This window comes from Papio anubis, chromosome X (genome assembly GCF_008728515.1).
Source record: "Papio anubis isolate 15944 chromosome X, Panubis1.0, whole genome shotgun sequence".
NCBI classification, from domain to species: Eukaryota; Metazoa; Chordata; class Mammalia; order Primates; family Cercopithecidae; genus Papio; species Papio anubis.
Genome location: NC_044996.1, coordinates 46,517,269 through 46,535,175, shown reverse-complemented (window position 1 = coordinate 46,535,175; position 17,907 = coordinate 46,517,269). Strand labels below are relative to the sequence as shown.

The following is a 17,907-nucleotide window of genomic DNA, read 5'->3' as shown; positions in this document are numbered from 1 at the left end:
AAGAACTGGGAGAGCCGAGAGGTGAAGAGGGAAATTATTTAAGAACCAAAAAATATTCTCTCTTCTCAAAACTCCCCTGTCCTATAAGGAAGTGTCAGGCTACTCTACCCTATGATAGAGAACACCATCTCATGTATACTCAACTGTTTCTTAGCTTTGCTCAAGCACAGGTCTTCGTCAATGAGTTCGTGTTCCTCTGGAACAGAGCATCTCCTGCAGTATAGAGAAGAAATCATGCTTTGGAAAAAAACTGGGTCCTTCACTTTTACCTTTTAATTTCCTTACAACTATGCAGGTTAACAACTCTCTAACATTATAGAGTTCAGATCCCATTCAAATTGTAAAACCTTGTTATATGTAAAGCATGAGAAAGAGAATTTTAGGAGTAAAAACTGAAAGGAGTACTAGAAAATACATTCAGTGGTCAAAAGTAATCCTAGAAACAAACAAAATTTAACAATAATTGGCAGCTATATTATACCCAGTTTATAAAAGGGCAAAGTGGCCTGCAAGGTTATGTCTCCTGTACTAAAAGATAAAGTATTCACAAATGAGACTTCTAAGTACTCAGTTCCATATTCTAATTACACAATCTCATTTACTCTCATGGAAAGATACTTATGCATATCTAGAGACTATGAGGAAATGTTTGTATTTATAGACCTAATCTTTGTTCATTCAACTTCTTCAATTTTAGACATTTTCCCCTAAAACGCATACCCATTTTAGAACCTTTCTATCAGTATTTATCCTGCAAGAAGAATTTTAAAAAAGTCACAGCTGAATTGAAGCACACTGACTTATTATTATGAACCTATATGACTACTGAGTCAAATTTTTAAAAACTTTTAAATTAAAGTTAATGCCCACAGATATGCCAGACGCTATTTAGATGTTGGATGTTGCAAGGAACATATGGTATATTAGGAAGCCAAACACACAAACAACACTGAATATACAACAGGTACAGGTACTACTGTAGAACACTGATTCCAAATACGAAGCATATAAAGAACATCATCGACTTGACCTGGAATGTAAAGTCCTTGGTCTCAAAGAGTTTACAACCTCTTGAAGAGCCAAAGCTCTTCAAAGATACATATGTGAAAAACATCCAAAAAGTACAAAACAATATGTGAACAAACGTCAAGAATCAAATACCAGAGGAAAGCAGAGTAAAATAACTGTAAACTATGGTCAACAGGAAAAGCATCACACAAAACACTTCCTCCCCAGATGGATGTGATTAGGATAGACAAATGGAATGCGGAAAGTCATTGCAAGCAAGAGGAATGACACTATCAAAGTCACGGACATGAGAGTAAGCATGGCATGTGTAGGGAATAGTGAAGCCACAGGCCTGGCTCAAGTACAAAGTTTGTGTTAAGATACCACAAAATGTAAGGCTAGATAGGTAAGGTGGGGTCAGTTAGAACAGGGCCTTGAATGCCAGGCTGAAGGGTGTGAACCTGAGATGAAAAATGTTTTAGACTATAGAGATAAATCAGTAGTTACCTCGAGCATAAGATTGAGTCCTGGAACCTTACCTGTACTTTGGATGGGAATTATAATAACAAAACCATCTTGCAGGTAACATGGATGGATCAATCTTGCCAGGAAGCTTCCTCCATTTAAGACACTCATCACACTGAACCCATGTCTGGTCAGGAACCCTCCTGAATGAAGGAAAATGGAAGGGTGACTGTGTATATCTTAGCTCTGTGCTTTGTCTTAAATTAGAAAGGTGCAGTCTAAAAGAGAAAGAACCTACTTTCATATATGAAATGTGTTGGGAATGTTATCATCTCAGTGCCCAAATGTATATATTTTTAACTTCACAGATAAAATGATAGAACTATAGCAAATATGGATATGAAAAATAGTAACAAGTATTAACATGGTGAGCTACTTTTATGGACGTCAATAATATTTATCCCGTAACCAAAAACCACTTGTACCCCAAAAGCTATTGCAACAAAATTTTTTAAATAATTTTTATCCTGGTAGCACTTGTTCCAAGCAAACAATAGGATAATTTTAACTCTAAAATTTATTAACTTGGAAAAATTCTGTTTATTACTATATTACCAAGAAATAAAACACATAGAATCATTTTGTTTGCTTTTGTCCAATCACGTAACAGGCTTAAAATGCATTTATGAGAGTCATGGAAGCATTGCCATTAAAACATCTCCCCCATTTCCCTACAGAGACTCCTTATTCCTTTTTGTTTCCCTCTCAAGAAAAACCATTTGCTTATAATACTTCAATCAAAATTTTACAAGGTTGATATTCCCAAAGTTAATGTTAAAAAGTAATATAAATTTGATTAAATTTCATAACTAGAAATGGTGGCTCCAGACAACAATGGGGCTAAATTAAGATAAAACTCTTCCAGAGTTCAACTCTTAAAATGCATACCCACTCCCATTCCCCTCAGTTACCTACACTTTAGAGTGAATTTGTTTCTCTGAGAAAGAAAGTGGCCCTTATAATGACAGAAGTACTCAGTACCTAAGGTATAAAAGACAGGCTAGAGTGAGAACAAAGAAGGCTGGAGAAAAGACACACAAAGCAAGAAGAGGGACACCTCAGCCAATTTCACAAACATGTAATTTAGCCCAGGATGAAATTTATGCATGTTATATTTACACTGCTCTCATACTAGATATTTCAACAGACTGGTGTGGTTCTTTTACGTCTTAGTTCAATAATTTTCTTAACATCTTAAATTGTGCTTTTTACTTTTCTTGTTGTTGTTGTTGTTTCCTTTTAGACAGGGTCTCACTCTGTCTCCCAGGCTAGAGTGCTGTGGCACAATTTCAGTTCACTACAACCTCTGCCTCCTGGGCTCAAGCAATCCTCCCACCTCAGCCTCCCAGGTAGCTGTGGGACTACAGGCATGCGCCACCACACCCAGCTAATGTTTGTACTTTTGGTAGAGATGGGGTTTCAACATGTTGCCCAGGCTGGTCTTGAACTCCTGAGATCAAGCAATCCACCTGCCTCGGCCTCCCGAAGTGCTGGGATTACAGGTGTGAGCCACCGTGCCCGGCTTTAAAATGTGCTTTTTTCTAAATATAAAAGTAATATAAGCTCAATATTAAAAGCTAGAAAATAGAGAAATATATACAGAAAATAAAAGGCACTCATAATTCTACCACTGAAATACAATGCCCTCTTTTTTTTTAAAACCGTTTGAACAAAGAAAGTTTGTGCACATTTTTGGATCTACAGCTTCCTATTTTCTAGTTCCAGGCTGTTCCAGCCTTGCAACCTCTAAGCTGTACGCTCAGGCCTGACCTCTGGTGTCTATGTATTTCTAGACAGCCACTGTCTTAGAGCCAGAGTCAGTAAAAAGCATCTTCAGCAGTAGTGGGAGGGGAGAAGAAAGATGATATTAGCTTTGGTTCTACATGCATATGCACAGGAGAGTCTCTTGCAGGGTGCCAGTATTACTCTCTCGGGGATAGGCACGCTTAGAGGTAGCAACCGTCTGTTTCAGGTTCCATGCAGATCATGGTAGATCCTTCAATCCAGGCAGATAGGAAAGGCTTTTAGTCCATGCTTATAGGAAATAGGTAGCTGAGGCGGCTGTACTACATCTCCCTCATTGCATCCCTCCAGAAGAAAGCAGCAGTTAAGAACTTAGGTTTGGGGGACCTGATTTCGAACCTATATTCAAACCTTAGGTCTACCACTTGCTGCTTGCCTAACCTAAAGCAAGTTACTAAAGTTCTTGGTGTATCAGTCTCCACATCTATAAAGAAGTAACAATAATATCTAACAGATAGGGTTGTTGTGATGATTAAATAAATCACTGCATGTAAAGAACTTAGAACAGTGCCTGACATATAAGTAAGTGTTCAATAATTACCATTATTACAGTTCTGCTTCCAGCACACACACTCTCTAGCAGTATGTGAACATCGGTTTCACTGCATTAATCACTGCTAATTTGAAAGGCAAAAAATGGCATCTCATCTTAGTTTGTACTTCTTTGAAAACTATGGAGGATGGCCATGAGCTGACAACCATCTGATCTTTGACAAACCTGACAAAAACAAGAAATGGAGAAAGGATTCCCTATTTAATAAATGGTGCTGGGAAAACTGGCTAGCCATATGTAGAAAGCTGAAACTGGATCCCTTCCTTACACCTTACACAAAAATCAATTCAAGATGGATTAAAGACTTAAATGTTAGACCTAAAACCATAAAAACCTTAGAAGAAAACCTAGGCGATACCATTCAGGACATAGGCATGGGCAAGGATTTCATGTCTAAAATACCAAAAGCAATCGCAACAAAAGTCAAAATTGACAAATGGGATCTAACTAAACTAAAGAGCTTCTGCACAGCAAAAGAAACTACCATCAGAGTGAACAGGCAACCTACAGAATGGGAGAACATTTTTGTAATCTACTCATCTGACAAAGGGCTAATATCTAGAATCTACAAAGAACTCAAACAAATTTACAAGACAAAAACAACCCCATCAAAAAATGGGCAAAGGATATGAACAGACACTTCGCAAAAGAAGACATTTATGCAGCCAACAGACATGAAATCGCTCATCATCACTGGCCATCAGGAGGAAATGTAAATCAAAAACCACAATGAGATACCATCTCATACCAGTTAGAATGGCAATCATTAAAGTCAGGAAAACAACAGTGCCGGAGAGGTTGTGGAAAAATAGGAACCCTACACTGTTGGTGGAGTGTAAACCAGTTCAACCATTGTGGAAGACAGTGCGACACCTCAAGGATCTAGAACTAGGAAATACCCATTTGACCCAGCCATCCCATTACTGGGTATATACACAAAGGATTATAAATCATGTTGCTATAAAGACACATGCACACGTATGTTTATTGCGGCACTATTCACAATAGCAAAGACTCGAACCAACCCAAATGTCCATCAATGACAGACTGATTAAGAAAAATACTATATACACCACATGGAATACTATGCAGCCATAAAAGGATGAGTTCATGTCCCTAGGACATGGATGCAGCTGGAAACCATCATTCTCAGCAACCATCACAAGGACAAAAAGCCAACACCGATGTTTCTCACCATAGGGAATTGAACAAATTATACCCTTGGACAGGAAGGGAACATCACACCAGGGCCTGCTGTGGAGTGGGGGGGAGGGGGAGGGATAGCATTAGGAGATATACCTAATGTAAATGATGAATTAACGGGTGCAGTACGCCCTAACACGGCATACATGTAACACATATGTAAATCTAACCCACACGGGCACATGTACCCTAGAACTTCCTCAAAGTATAATTTAGTGCAAATAAATAAAAATTTTAAAACAAAATTTAAAAACGGGTAAATAGTGTAATACAGCCATTAGGTTGCATTTGAAATAAAATTTGGGTATCATACATTTTGCCTAATAATTAAAATAACAGGTACCCTCCTACTCCAAAAGAGAACTCTACCACTCTAATGTTTGTCTTGATGGTAGTGTAACTGACTGTGTATGTGTTAAGCACATTCGATCCCTCTGTATTATGCCTACCCCGGCCTCCTTGTCTTAGAGTCAATAACTCTACCTTTTTTTTTTTTGAGACAGAGTCTGGCTCTGCTGCCCAGGCTGGAGGCGGTCGGGGATCTCAGCTCACTGTAAGCCCCTCTCCCCGGGCTCCACGCCATTCTCCTGCCTCAGCCTCCCAAGTAGCTGGGAGTACAGGTGCCCCACGCACTTCGCCCGGCCAATTTTTTGTATTTTTAGTAGAGATGTGGGCTCTCACCATACAGCTTGTGATGGTCTCGATCTCCTGACCTCGCGGATCCCGGCCTCCGTCTCGCCTCCCAAAGTGCTGGGATTACAGGCTTGAGCCACCGCACCTGGCCCAAATTCTACCTTTTCTTTAACATACTGGGTTCTCTATTTCTACTCTCAAGTACTGGTACAGTCCCAGCAATATTCACTAGGAATTTAAAAAAAAAGGGAAGTTTGCTAACATGTCTGAACACCTACTATATGCCAGTCACTGTGCTAAAAATGTATGTCACCTAAGTTAATATATTCAGACAGGTGAAGTAACTTACTTACCCAAGCTCACTCAACTATTAAAAAGCAGATCCAGATTTTCAACCCAGGAATGTTTGATTTAAATAGCCATAATCTTCTACTATATCACACTACCAGTTTTAAATTGACAGTACTCAACTCTTCACATTTATGATCCAGACCGTAAATGTGTTAAAGCAGAATGAAGAGGTTTAGAGAATGAAGCAATTAGTACCTGTGACTTCCTATTTTTAATCAATTAAACTTCCTGATGTGAAAAGCACCATCTTACTGAGAGGTGAGGCCAGCTGGACTTCCTGGGTCAAGTGGGGACTTAGGGAACTTTCCTGTCTTACAAGAGGATTGTAAAACGTACCAATCAGTGCTCTGTAAGACGCACCAATCAGCAGGATTCTAAAAGTAGCCAATCGTGGGGAGGATTGAAAAAAGGGCACTCTGATAGGACAGAAACGGAACATGGGAGGGAACAATAAAGGAATAAAAGCTGGCCACCCCAGCAAGCAGCGGCAACCCACTCGGGTCCCCTTACAAGCTGTGGCAGCTTTGTCCTTTCGCTGTTCACAATAAACCTTGCTACCACTCACTCTTTGGGTCCGTGCCATCTTTAAGAGCTGTAACACTCACCAGGAAGGTTTGCAGCTTTATTCTTGAAGTGAGTGAGACCACGAATCCACTGGCAGAAACCAACTCCGGACACATTGCCCTTGTTCCTTCCATTTGATCTATGGATATTATCCCTAATACATTCATATTCTATATCTATTACTTACGGTATTGGCCTGGCTACAGCTGAGGTCTCAAAATTATATTGAGATGTTTTTTCCTTCCAGTAAGAATTGAGCTTCTGGGCAAGGGCATTTATTGTTAACCTGAAAGAAAATGCAAGAAGTATGTCAAAGTTTAGCACTTGTTGAACAATTCTTTGATCTTTGAAAAGTTCCCATTTAACAGACGTCAATAATTTAGAGTATCTGGCATACTTTCGAACATCTACACTTTAAGAAACCAAGATGGGAATCCATTGCCTTTGCAAGCTATGTGTCAAGATGACAAAGTCATAACACTGAACAGTCACTTTGGTTGAAAAGGTGAAATGGTCACAAGTGCTAAAAAGTAGAGTTCTACAAATTTTCAGGGCTTGTTGAATCATGGAGTGTGTGGGTAACCTGACATTAGAGACTATGACTGCAGAGACAGGATAGAGCTAAATATTAATAAGTCGATGGGGAGTTATTTGATTGTCAGATGACTACAGGTAGATAATTCAGAACAAGGTAAAAATCAGAGGATCAAATACTGTACCCTATCTATTATAAATCAATCAAATATTAACTCTAGTATGTCTATATAGTCCCTCTTCATCCAAATGCTGATCATAGTAGCATTATGGTGCCCATGAACAAGCACTCCAACATTCTACTACACAGCCGTTACTGGAGGCTATATCTGAGTTCCAGCCCTTGGCCTTTCTCTTTTATTTTTCTCCCCAAAGGAACAACAGAAGACTCAGGGTCAACAAAAAATGTAATTTGTAAAAATCAAAACCTGAATTTTACTTTTAAAAACTTCCAACTTTCGAATTGCTAATTCCTATTTAATTCCATAACCTGAGATTACAACTTAATGTAGAGCTATACACAACTGGAAAACTGTACACTTAGAATTCAGAATATTTTAAATATCTTGGCCCCCTGGATCATTCCCCAAGGTTTTTGCAGAGCTCTTCTCTTGTTAAGAGAAACTCTTATCTCCAACCTTACTCATATTAAATTAGATTCTCACTACACAGAAAAGATTAACGTAATCATATATGACCTCCCCTATAAACTCTTACTCCCCTTCAACCTATTAATGTTCCTACTCTATGTCTGTATCCTTCCCTCAAGTCACAGATGAAGAACTATTCCTCATTTCCTCTTAAAAATCTACTTAAAATCTACTTTAAAAAGAAGTAGATTAGATGGGCTTATGGGAAGATGGCAGAATAAGAAGCATGTGGAAGCTGTCTCCTTACATATACAACAACTGCAGTAGCAAAAGCTGCATGATGTAACTATTTTGAAACTCTAGAGTCTATTGGAAAGTTTGCAACTTCCAGGGGAAAGCTTGGATGGTAAATTGTGGTTAATTTTGGTCAATTTCAGTTCTTAGCTCAGTAATAGCTACCCATTCCCCACTCCCAGCCCTATAGAAGCAACCCTGCATGTGTTCTAAGAGCAACTTGTAGGAGCCAGTGTGGGCAAAAAGGACACTGTCCTCCAAATATTGCAAATCTATCCCCTGATCGCTGCTTGCTGCTTTTGATCACAGATGTGAAAACAAGAAGCAAGAGACCATTGTTGTTGAACCTCCCCCATTGTTCCAACCCTCTCCTCCTCCAGTTGAAGTGACATCCAGAGGATTCAAAGCCCTGGCATCTTTTTTTCCTCCTCTATTTCTCTATTTTCCCCTTTCGTGAGCCAGACATAAAGACAAGGACATTCAAAAGCAATTCCACATATGGGGAAAATTAGAAAGCCACTGTGAATGCCCAGAAAAAAATGCAAGCTGAAAAAGGAAGTGAAAAGACCTTAAACTTACTTCTCAGGTTATTCCTTGGCACGGAGAAAGCCTACAACAATAACAACAACAACAACAATAACAACAAACAGCAAACCATAGGAAAGGAGAATTTTATTTCCAGAGTTACCACATTATTAGATTCAAATGTTCAGTTTGCAACAAAAAGTTACAAGGCATACAAACAAACAAGACAGGGTGGCCCATTCAAAGGAAAAAAAAGAAATCACCCCTGAAAAAGAACTGATAGATAACTCGACAAAGATTTTAAAATGGTCTTAAAGATACTCAAAAAACTATATGAAGATGAGCAGAAAGTCAAGAAAACAATGCATAAGCAAAATAAAAAATGAACAAAGAGGTAACAAACCTAAAAAGAAATCCAAAAGAAAGTCTGAAGCTGAAAAGTCTAAAAACTGAAATAAAAAATCCACTGCAGGAATTCAAAGGCAGATCTGATCAGACAGAAAAAAGAATCAGTGAACTTGAAGATAAAAATTGGAAATTATCAAGTATTAAGAGCAAAAAGAACAAAGATTGAAGAAAAGTGAACAAAAACTAAGGGACCCATAGGACATCATAACTGGTCCAACATATGCATTAGCAGAGTCCCAGAAAGAGAAGAGAGAAAGGAACAGAAAGAATATTTGAATAAATAATTGCCAAAAACTTCCCAAATTTGATGAAAGACACGAATATAAACATCCAACCTTAACTGCAAGTAGGATGAACTCGGAGAGACTCAGACCCAGACACATTGTAATCAAACCATGAAAGTCAAAGACAGAGAATCTTAAAAACACCAAGAGAGAAACAACATATTACATTCAAGGAATCCTTAAAGTTTGTAACTCCACTTTTTATTTTCTATATAATGTAAGAGAATACATTTAAAAGAAAAAAATGGGCCAGGTGCAGTGGCTCATGCCTGTAATCCCAGCTATGTGGGAGGCTGAGGCAGGAGAATAGCGTGAACCAGGAAGGGGAGGTTGCAGTGAGCCAAGATGGCACCATTGCACTCCAGCCCAGGCAACAAGAGCAAAACTACATCTCAAAAAAAAAAAAAAAAAAAAAAAAGAAAAGATAAAAGTTACAAGTCTGCAAGCCAGTATTATTGTAACTTTGGTTTGTAACTCCACATTTTGTTTTCTACATAATTTAAAAGGCTAATGCATTACAAATTATTTGTTTATGATTTTGGACACACAATGTACAAAAATGTAATTCTGTGATATCAACAACTGAAAGGAATGGTGATGCAGCTGTTAAAGGAGCAGAACTTTTGTAAGGAATTGAAGTTAAGGTGGTATAAATCCAAATTAGAGTGTCATAACTTAAAGATATTAAATGTAATTCCCATGATAACCACAAAGAAAACAGCTATAGAATATACACAAAAGGAAATGAGAAAGGAATTTAAATGTTTCACTATATATAAAAAAAATCACCTAAACACAAAAGATGGCAATGTAGGAAATGAGGGGCAAAGAAAGCTACAACGGACACAGAAAACAAACAACAAAATGACAGAAGTAAGTCTCTCCTCATCAGTAATTATTTTAAATGTAAATGGATTAAATCCAGATTCACAAAGATATGATATAATGAAAAAGAATATAGCAGATGGTATCTGGAAGTGGGGTACTACTATAACAAATACCTAAAAACATGGAAGTGGCTTTAGAATTGGTAATTGGCAGAGGCTGCAACAATTTTGAGAAGTTTGACAGAAAAAACCTACATTGCCTTCAATGTAGTAGAAATATAGATGTTAATACATGCTTTCACTAGTGAGGGCTCAGAAAGAAGTGAAAAGTATGGCAGAGAAAACACAAATTACCTTAGAAAATACCCAAATCATTGTAAACAGACTATTGGTAGAAATATGGATGTTAAAGGCATTGCTAGTGAAGGCTCAGAAGGAAGTGACGAACATGTTATTGGAAAACTTGAGAGAAGATGATCCTTGTTACACAGTGGCAGAAAGTTTAGCAGAACTGTCCTACAGTTATGCGGAAAACACAACTTATAAATGATGAAACTGGAAATTTAGCTGAGGAGATCTTCAGGAAAAGTGGTAAAGGTATGGCCTGATGTCTTCTTGCTGCTTATGTAAAATGCAAGAGGAAAGAGACAAATTGAAGAATGAACTGTTAAACAAAAAGAAACCAGGACTTGATGACTTGGGAAATTCTCAGCCCATTCACATTGCAAAATATGCTAAAATTTAGAGATTCACTGTCAGGAAAATATGCTCTAGAGAAAAAGTTGAGGCTGGGCCTGGACAATCTTTTGTTAATATCTCAGAAAATCAAAAGGTCAGAGCATTCAGTCACACAAAATACTCTTTGAAAAGATAAAGTGAGCGCTTCCAAGATGGCTGAACAGTAACAGCCCCAGTCTACAGCTCCCAGCGAGATTGACGCAGCAGACAGGTGATTTCTGCATTTCCAACTGAGGTAACTGGTTCATCTCATTGGGACTGGTTGGAGAGTGGGTGCAGCCCATGGAGGGAGAGCCAAAGCAGGGTGGTGCATCGCCTCACCGGGAAACACAAGAGGTCGGGGGATTTCCCTTTCCCAGCCAACGGAAGCCGTGAGTGACTGTACCTGGAGGAGCAGTACGCTGGTGCCCAAATACTGCACTTTTCCCATGGTCTTTGCAACCGGCAGACCAGGAGAAACCCCCCTGTGACTGGCTTGGTGGGTGCCACACCCACAGCGCCTTGCTCGCTGCTAGTGCAGCAGTCTGAAATCGACCTGGAACATGGGACCTTGGCAGGGGGAGGGGCATCACCATTGCTGAGGCTTGAGAAGGCGGTTCTATGTTCACAGTGTACACAAAGCGGCAGGAAGCTCGAACTGGGCGGAGCCCACCACAGCTCAGCAAGGCCTACTGCCTCTCTAGATTCCACCTCTGGGGGCAGGGCATATCTGAACAAAAGGCAGCAGACAGCTTCTGCAGACTTAAAAGTCCCTGCCTGCCAGCTCTGAAGAGAGCAGTGGTTCTTTCAGCACAGTGTTCAAGCTCCGATAACGGACAGACTGCCTCCTCAAGTGAGTCCCTGACCCGCGTGTAGCCTGACTGGGAGACACCTTCCAGTAAGGGCCAACAGACACCTCAAACAGGCGGGTGCCCCTCTGGGACAAAGCTTCCAGAGGAAGGATCAGGCAGCAATATTTGTTGTTCTGCAGCCTCCGCTTGTGATACCCAGGCGAACAGCATCTGGAGTGGACCTCCAGCAAACTCCAACAGACCTACAGCTGAGGGGCCTGTCTGTTAGAAGGAAAACTAACAAACAGAAAGGAATAGCATCAACATCAGCAAAAAGGACATCCAAACCAAAACCCCATCCATAGGTCCCCAACATCAAAGACCAAAGGTAGATAAAACCACAATGATGGGGAGAAACCAGAGCAGAAAGGCTGAAAATTCCAAAAACCAGAACACCTCTTCTCCTCCAAAGGAACACAACTCCTTGCCAGCAAGGGAACAAAACTGGATGGAGAATGAGTTTGACGACTTGACAGAAGTAGGCTTTAGAAGGTGGGTAATAACAAACTACTCTGAGCTAAAGGAAAATGTTCTAACCCATCCCAAGGAAGCTAAAAATCTAGAAAAAAGGTTAGACGAATGGCTAATTAGAATAACCAGTGTAGAGAAGAGCTTTAATGACCTGATAGAGCTGAAAACCACAGTATGAGAACTTCGTGAAGCATACACAAGCTTCAATAGCCAATTCGATGAAGCGGAAGAAAGGAATCAATGACTGAAGATTAAATTAATGAAATAAAGCAAGAAGACAAGATTAGAGAAAAAAGAGTGAAAAGAAATGAACAAAGCCTCTAAAAAATATGGGACTATGTGAAAAGACCAAATCCACATTTGACTGGTGATCCTGAAAGTGACAGGAAAATGGAACCAAGTTAGAAAACACTCTTCAGGATATTATCCAGGAGAACTTCCCCAACCTAGAAAGACAGGCCAACATTCAAATTCAGGAAATACAGAGAACACCACAAAGATACTCCTCGAGAAGAGCAATCCCAAGACACATAATTGTCAGTTTCACCAAGGATTAAATGAAGAAAAAACTGTTAAGGGCAGCCAGAGAGAAAGGGCGGGTTACCCACAAACGGAAGCCCATCAGACTAACAGTGGATCTCTCTGCAGAAACCCTACAACCCAGAATAGAGTAGGGGCCAATATTCAACATTCTTAAAGAAAAGAATTTTCAAATAAGAATTTCATATACAGTCAAACTAAGCTTCATACGTGAAGGAGAAATAAAATCCTTAACAGAGAAGTAAATGCTGAGAGATTACGTCACCACCAGGCCTGCCTTACAAGAGCTCCTGAAGATAGCACTAAACATAGATAGGAACAAATGGTACCAGTCAGTGCAAAAACATGCCAAATTGTACAGACCATCGACACTATGAAGAAACTGCACGAATTAATAGGCGAAATAATCAGCTAGCATCATAATGACAGGATCGAATTCACACATAACAATATTACCCTTAAATATAAATGGGCTAAATGCCCCAATTAAAAGATACAGACTGGCAAACTGGATAAACAGTCAAGACCCATCGGTGTGTTGTATTCAGGAGACCCATATCACACGCAAAGATACACATAGGCACAAAATAAAGGCATGGAGGAAGATCTACCGCAGAAATGGAAAGCAAAAAAAAGCAGGGGTTGCAATTCTACTCTCTGATAAAACAGACTTTAAACCAACAAAGATCAAAAGAGACAAAAAAGGCCATTACATAACGGTAAAGGGATCAATTCAACAAGAAGAGCTAACTATCCTAAATATATATGTACCCAATATAAGAACACCCAGATTCATAAAGCAAGTTCTTGGAAACCTACAAAGAGACTTAGACTCCCACACAATAATAAAGGGAGACTTTAACACCCCACTGTCAACATTAGACAGATCAATGAGACAGAAAATTAACAAGGATATACAGGACTTGAACTCAGCTCTGGACCAATTAGACCTAATAGACATCTACAGAACTCTCCATCCCAAATCAACAGAATATACATTCTTCTCAGTATCACATAGCACTTATTCTAAAATTGACCACATAATTGGAAGTAAAACACTCATCAAATGTAAAAGAACAGAAATCACAAAAAACTGTCTCTCAGACCACAGTGCAATCAAATTATAACTCAGGATTAATAATCTCACTCAAAATCACACAACTACATGGAAACTGAACAACCTGCTCCTGAATGACTACTGGGTAAATAACGAAATGAAGGCAGAAATAAAGATGGTCTTTGAAGCTAATGAGAACAAAGACACAACATACCAGAATCTCTGGGACACATTTAAAGCTGTGTGTACAGGGAAATTTATAGCACTAAATGCCCACAAGCAAAAGCAGGAGGGATCTAAAATCAACATCCTAACATTACAATTAAAAAAACTAGAGAAGCAAGAGCAAACACATTCAAAAGCTAGCAGAAGACAAGAAATAACTAAGATCAGAGCAGAACTGAAGGAGATAGAGACACAAAAAACCCTTCAAAAATTCAATGAATCCAGGAGCTGATTTTTTGAAAAGATCAACCAAATAGACAGACTGCTAGCAAGATTAATAAAGAAGAAAAGAGAGAAGAATCAAATAGACACAATGAAAAATGATAAAGGGGATATCACCACCAATCCCACAGAAATACAAACTACCATCAGAGAATACTATAAACACTTCTAAGCAAATAAACTATAAAATCTAAAAGAAATGGATAAATTCCTGGACACATACACCCTCCTAAGTGTAAAGCAGGAAGAAATTGAATATCTGACTAGACCAATAACAGGCTCTGAAATTGAGGCAATAATTAATAGCCTACCAACCAAAAAAAGTCCAGGACCAGACGGATTCACAGATGAATTCTACCAGAGCTACAAAGAGGAGATGGCACCATTCCTTCTGAAACTATTCCAATTGATAGAAAAAGAGGGAATCCTCCCTAACTCATTTTATGAGGCCAGCATCATCCTGATACCAAAGTCTGGCAGAGACACAACAAAAAAAGAAAATTTTAGGCCAATATCCCTGATGAACATCAATGCGAAAATCCTCAATAACACTGGCAAACCGAATCCAGCAGCACATCAAAAAGCTTATCCTCTGCGATCAAGTTGGCTTCATCCCTGGGATGCAAGGCTGGTTCAACATATACAAATCAGTAAACGTAATCCATCACATAAACAGAACCAATGACAAAAACCACATGATTATCTCAATAGATGCAGAAAAAGCCTTCAATGAAATTCAACAGCCTTTCACGCTAAAAACTCTCAATAAACTAGGTATCGATGGAACGTATCTCAACATTATAAGAGCTATTTATGACAAGCCCACAGCCAGTATCATACTGAATGGGCAAACACTGGAAGTATTCCCTTTGAAAACCGGCACAAGACAAGGATGTCCTCTCTCTCCACTCCTATTCAACACAGTACTAGAAGTTCTGGCCAGGGCAATCAGGCAAGAGAAAGCAATAAACCGTATTCAAATAGGAAGAGAGAAAGTCAAATTGTCTCTGTTTGCAGATGACATGACTGTATATTTAGAAAACCCCATCGTCTCAGCCTAAAATCTCCTTAAGCTGATAAGCAACTTCAGCAGTCTCAGGATACGAAATCAATGTGCAAAAGTCACAAGCATTCCTATACACTAATAACAGACAAACAGCCAAATCATGAGTGAACTCCCCTTCACAATTGCTACTAAGAGAATAAAATACCTAGGAATATAACTTACAATGGATGTGAAGGAGCTCTTCAAGGAGAACTACAAACCACTGCTCAAGGAAATCAGAGAGGACACAAACAAATGGAAAAACATTCCATGCTCATGGATAGGAAGAATCAATATCGTGAAAATGGCCTTAGTGCCCAAAGTAATTTATAGATTCAATGCTATCTCCATCAAGTTACCACTGACTTTCGTCACAGAATTGGAAAAACCTACTTTAAACTTCATATGGAACCAAAAAGGAGCCCACATAGCCAAGACAATCCTGGGCAAGAAGAACAAAGCTGGAGGCATCACGCTACCTGACTTCAAACTTTACTACAAGGCTACAGTAACCAAAACAGCATGGTACTGGTACCAAAACAGATATATAGACTAATGGAACAGAACGGAGGCTTCAGAAATAATGCCACACATCTACCACCATCTGATCTTTAACACACCTGATACACACAAGCAATGGGGAAAATATTCCATATTTAATAAATGGTGTTAGGAAAACTGGCTAGCCATCTACAGAAAACTGAAACTGGACCCCTTCCTTACACCTTATAGAAAAATCACCTCAAGATGGATCAAAAACTTAAATGTAAAACCTAGGACCATAAAAATCCTAAAAGAAAACCTGGGCAATACCATTCAGGACATAGGCATGGGCAAAGACTTCATGTCTAAAACACCAAAAGTAGTGGTAACAAAAGCTAACATTGACAAATGGGATCTAATTAAACTAAAGAGCTTCTGCACAGCAAAAGAAACTACCATCAGAGTGAACAGGCAACCTACAGAATGGGAGAAAATTTTGTAAGCTATCCATCTGACAAAGGGCTAATATCCAGAATCTACAAAGAATTTGAACAAATTTACAAGGAAAAAATCAACAACCCCATCAAAAAATGGGCAAAGGATATGAACAGACACTTCGCAAAAGAAGACATTTATGCAACCAACAGACATATGAAAAAAATGCTCATTATCACTGGTCATTAGAGAAATGCAAATCAAAACCACAATGAGGTACCATCTCACACCAGTTAGAATGGCAATCATTAAAAAGTCAGGAAATAACAGATGCTGGAGAGGTTGTGGAAAATAGGAACCCTTTGACACTGTTGGTGGGAGTGTAAACTAGTTCAACCATTGTGGAAGACAGTGTGACAATTCCTCAAGGATCTAGAACTAGAAATACCATTTGACCCAGCCATCCCATTACTGGGTATATACCCAAAAGATTATAAATCATGCTGCTATAGACACTTGCACACATTATGTTTATTGCGGCACTATTCACAATAGCAAAGACTTAGAACCAACTCAAATGTCCATCAATGATAGACTGGATTAAGAAAATGTGGCACATATACACCATGGAATACTAAGGAGCCATAAAAAAGGATGAGTTCATGTCATTTGCAGGGACATGGATGAAGCTGGAAACCATCATTCTCAGCAAACTATAACAAGATCAGAAAACCAAACACCACATGTTCAGGTGGGAGTTGAACAACAAGAACACACGGACACAGGGAGGGGAACATCACAAACTGGGGCCTGTAGGGGGTGTGGGGTTAGGGCAGGGATAATATTAGGAGAAATACCTAATGTAGGTGATGGGTTGATGGGTGCAGCAAACCACCATGGCACATGTATACCTATGTAGCAAAACTGCACATTCTGCACATGTAACCCAGAATTTAAAGTATAATAATAATAAGAAAGATAAAGCATATGACTCACAGATCTCCACAGCCATCTCAGCTGAAGCCAAAAAACAGATATAGGATTCCCCAGGAAAGACCTGCCCAGAGCCTCTTGTTGGATGACATGAATATACATGACATACATGGGAGACTCACAAGATTCTTAAGAGTGGCATACTAGCATGACAGCTAGCTTGAGGCTGGGCGCGGTAGCTCGCACCTGAAATCCCAGCACTTTGGGAGGCTGAGGCAGGAGTTCAAGACCAGACTGACCAACATGGAGAAACCCCGTCTCTACTAAAAATACAAAATTAACCGGGCGTGGTGGTGCATGCCTGTAATCCCGGATACTCTGGAGGCTGAGGCAGGACAATCACTTGAACCCAGTATGGGGAGGTTGCAGTGGAGTGCCACTGCACTCCAGCCTGGGCAACAAGAGAAAAACTCCATCTCAAAAACAAATAAACAAAACAAAACAAAAAGCTAGCTTGAATTGAAAGGGATGAAGAGAAGCCTGTTGGACCCTCAAAATTCTACAGTCAGGAAACAGGCTGATGAAACTACTCAGCTGCAAACACATGCTACCCTTCAGGAAAAAGGAAAGTCAACTTTGAGGGTGGAATCATAAGCCCAGAGAGCAAAGCCTCAAGACTAGAGGATGAAGGCCTTGAAATTTAATGGAATGTGCATGCTAGATTTTTGAAAATGCCTGGGACCTGTGACCCCTTTTTTCCTTTTAGTTTCTCCCCCATTTGAAAAAGAATATATATAATTAGTATCCTATGCTTGTCCCACCACTG

The 17,907-nt window shown here is 39.4% G+C and overlaps 1 protein-coding gene across 4 annotated transcripts in view; it reads right to left on the bottom strand.

Moving 5' to 3' along the window:
* Window positions 1–17,907, bottom strand: part of MORC4 (MORC family CW-type zinc finger 4) — a 60,524-nt gene that overhangs the window by 14,672 nt on the left and 27,945 nt on the right. For all 4 annotated transcript variants that reach the window (XM_017954170.3, XM_017954171.3, XM_003918091.5 and 1 more), the window contains exons 10-12: window positions 6,828–6,926; window positions 1,548–1,676; window positions 145–213 (exon numbers count right to left, since the gene is read on the bottom strand). In XM_017954170.3, coding sequence (XP_017809659.2) covers window positions 145–213; window positions 1,548–1,676; window positions 6,828–6,926 — 297 coding nt within the window. The remainder of the gene's footprint in view (window positions 1–144; window positions 214–1,547; window positions 1,677–6,827; window positions 6,927–17,907) is intronic.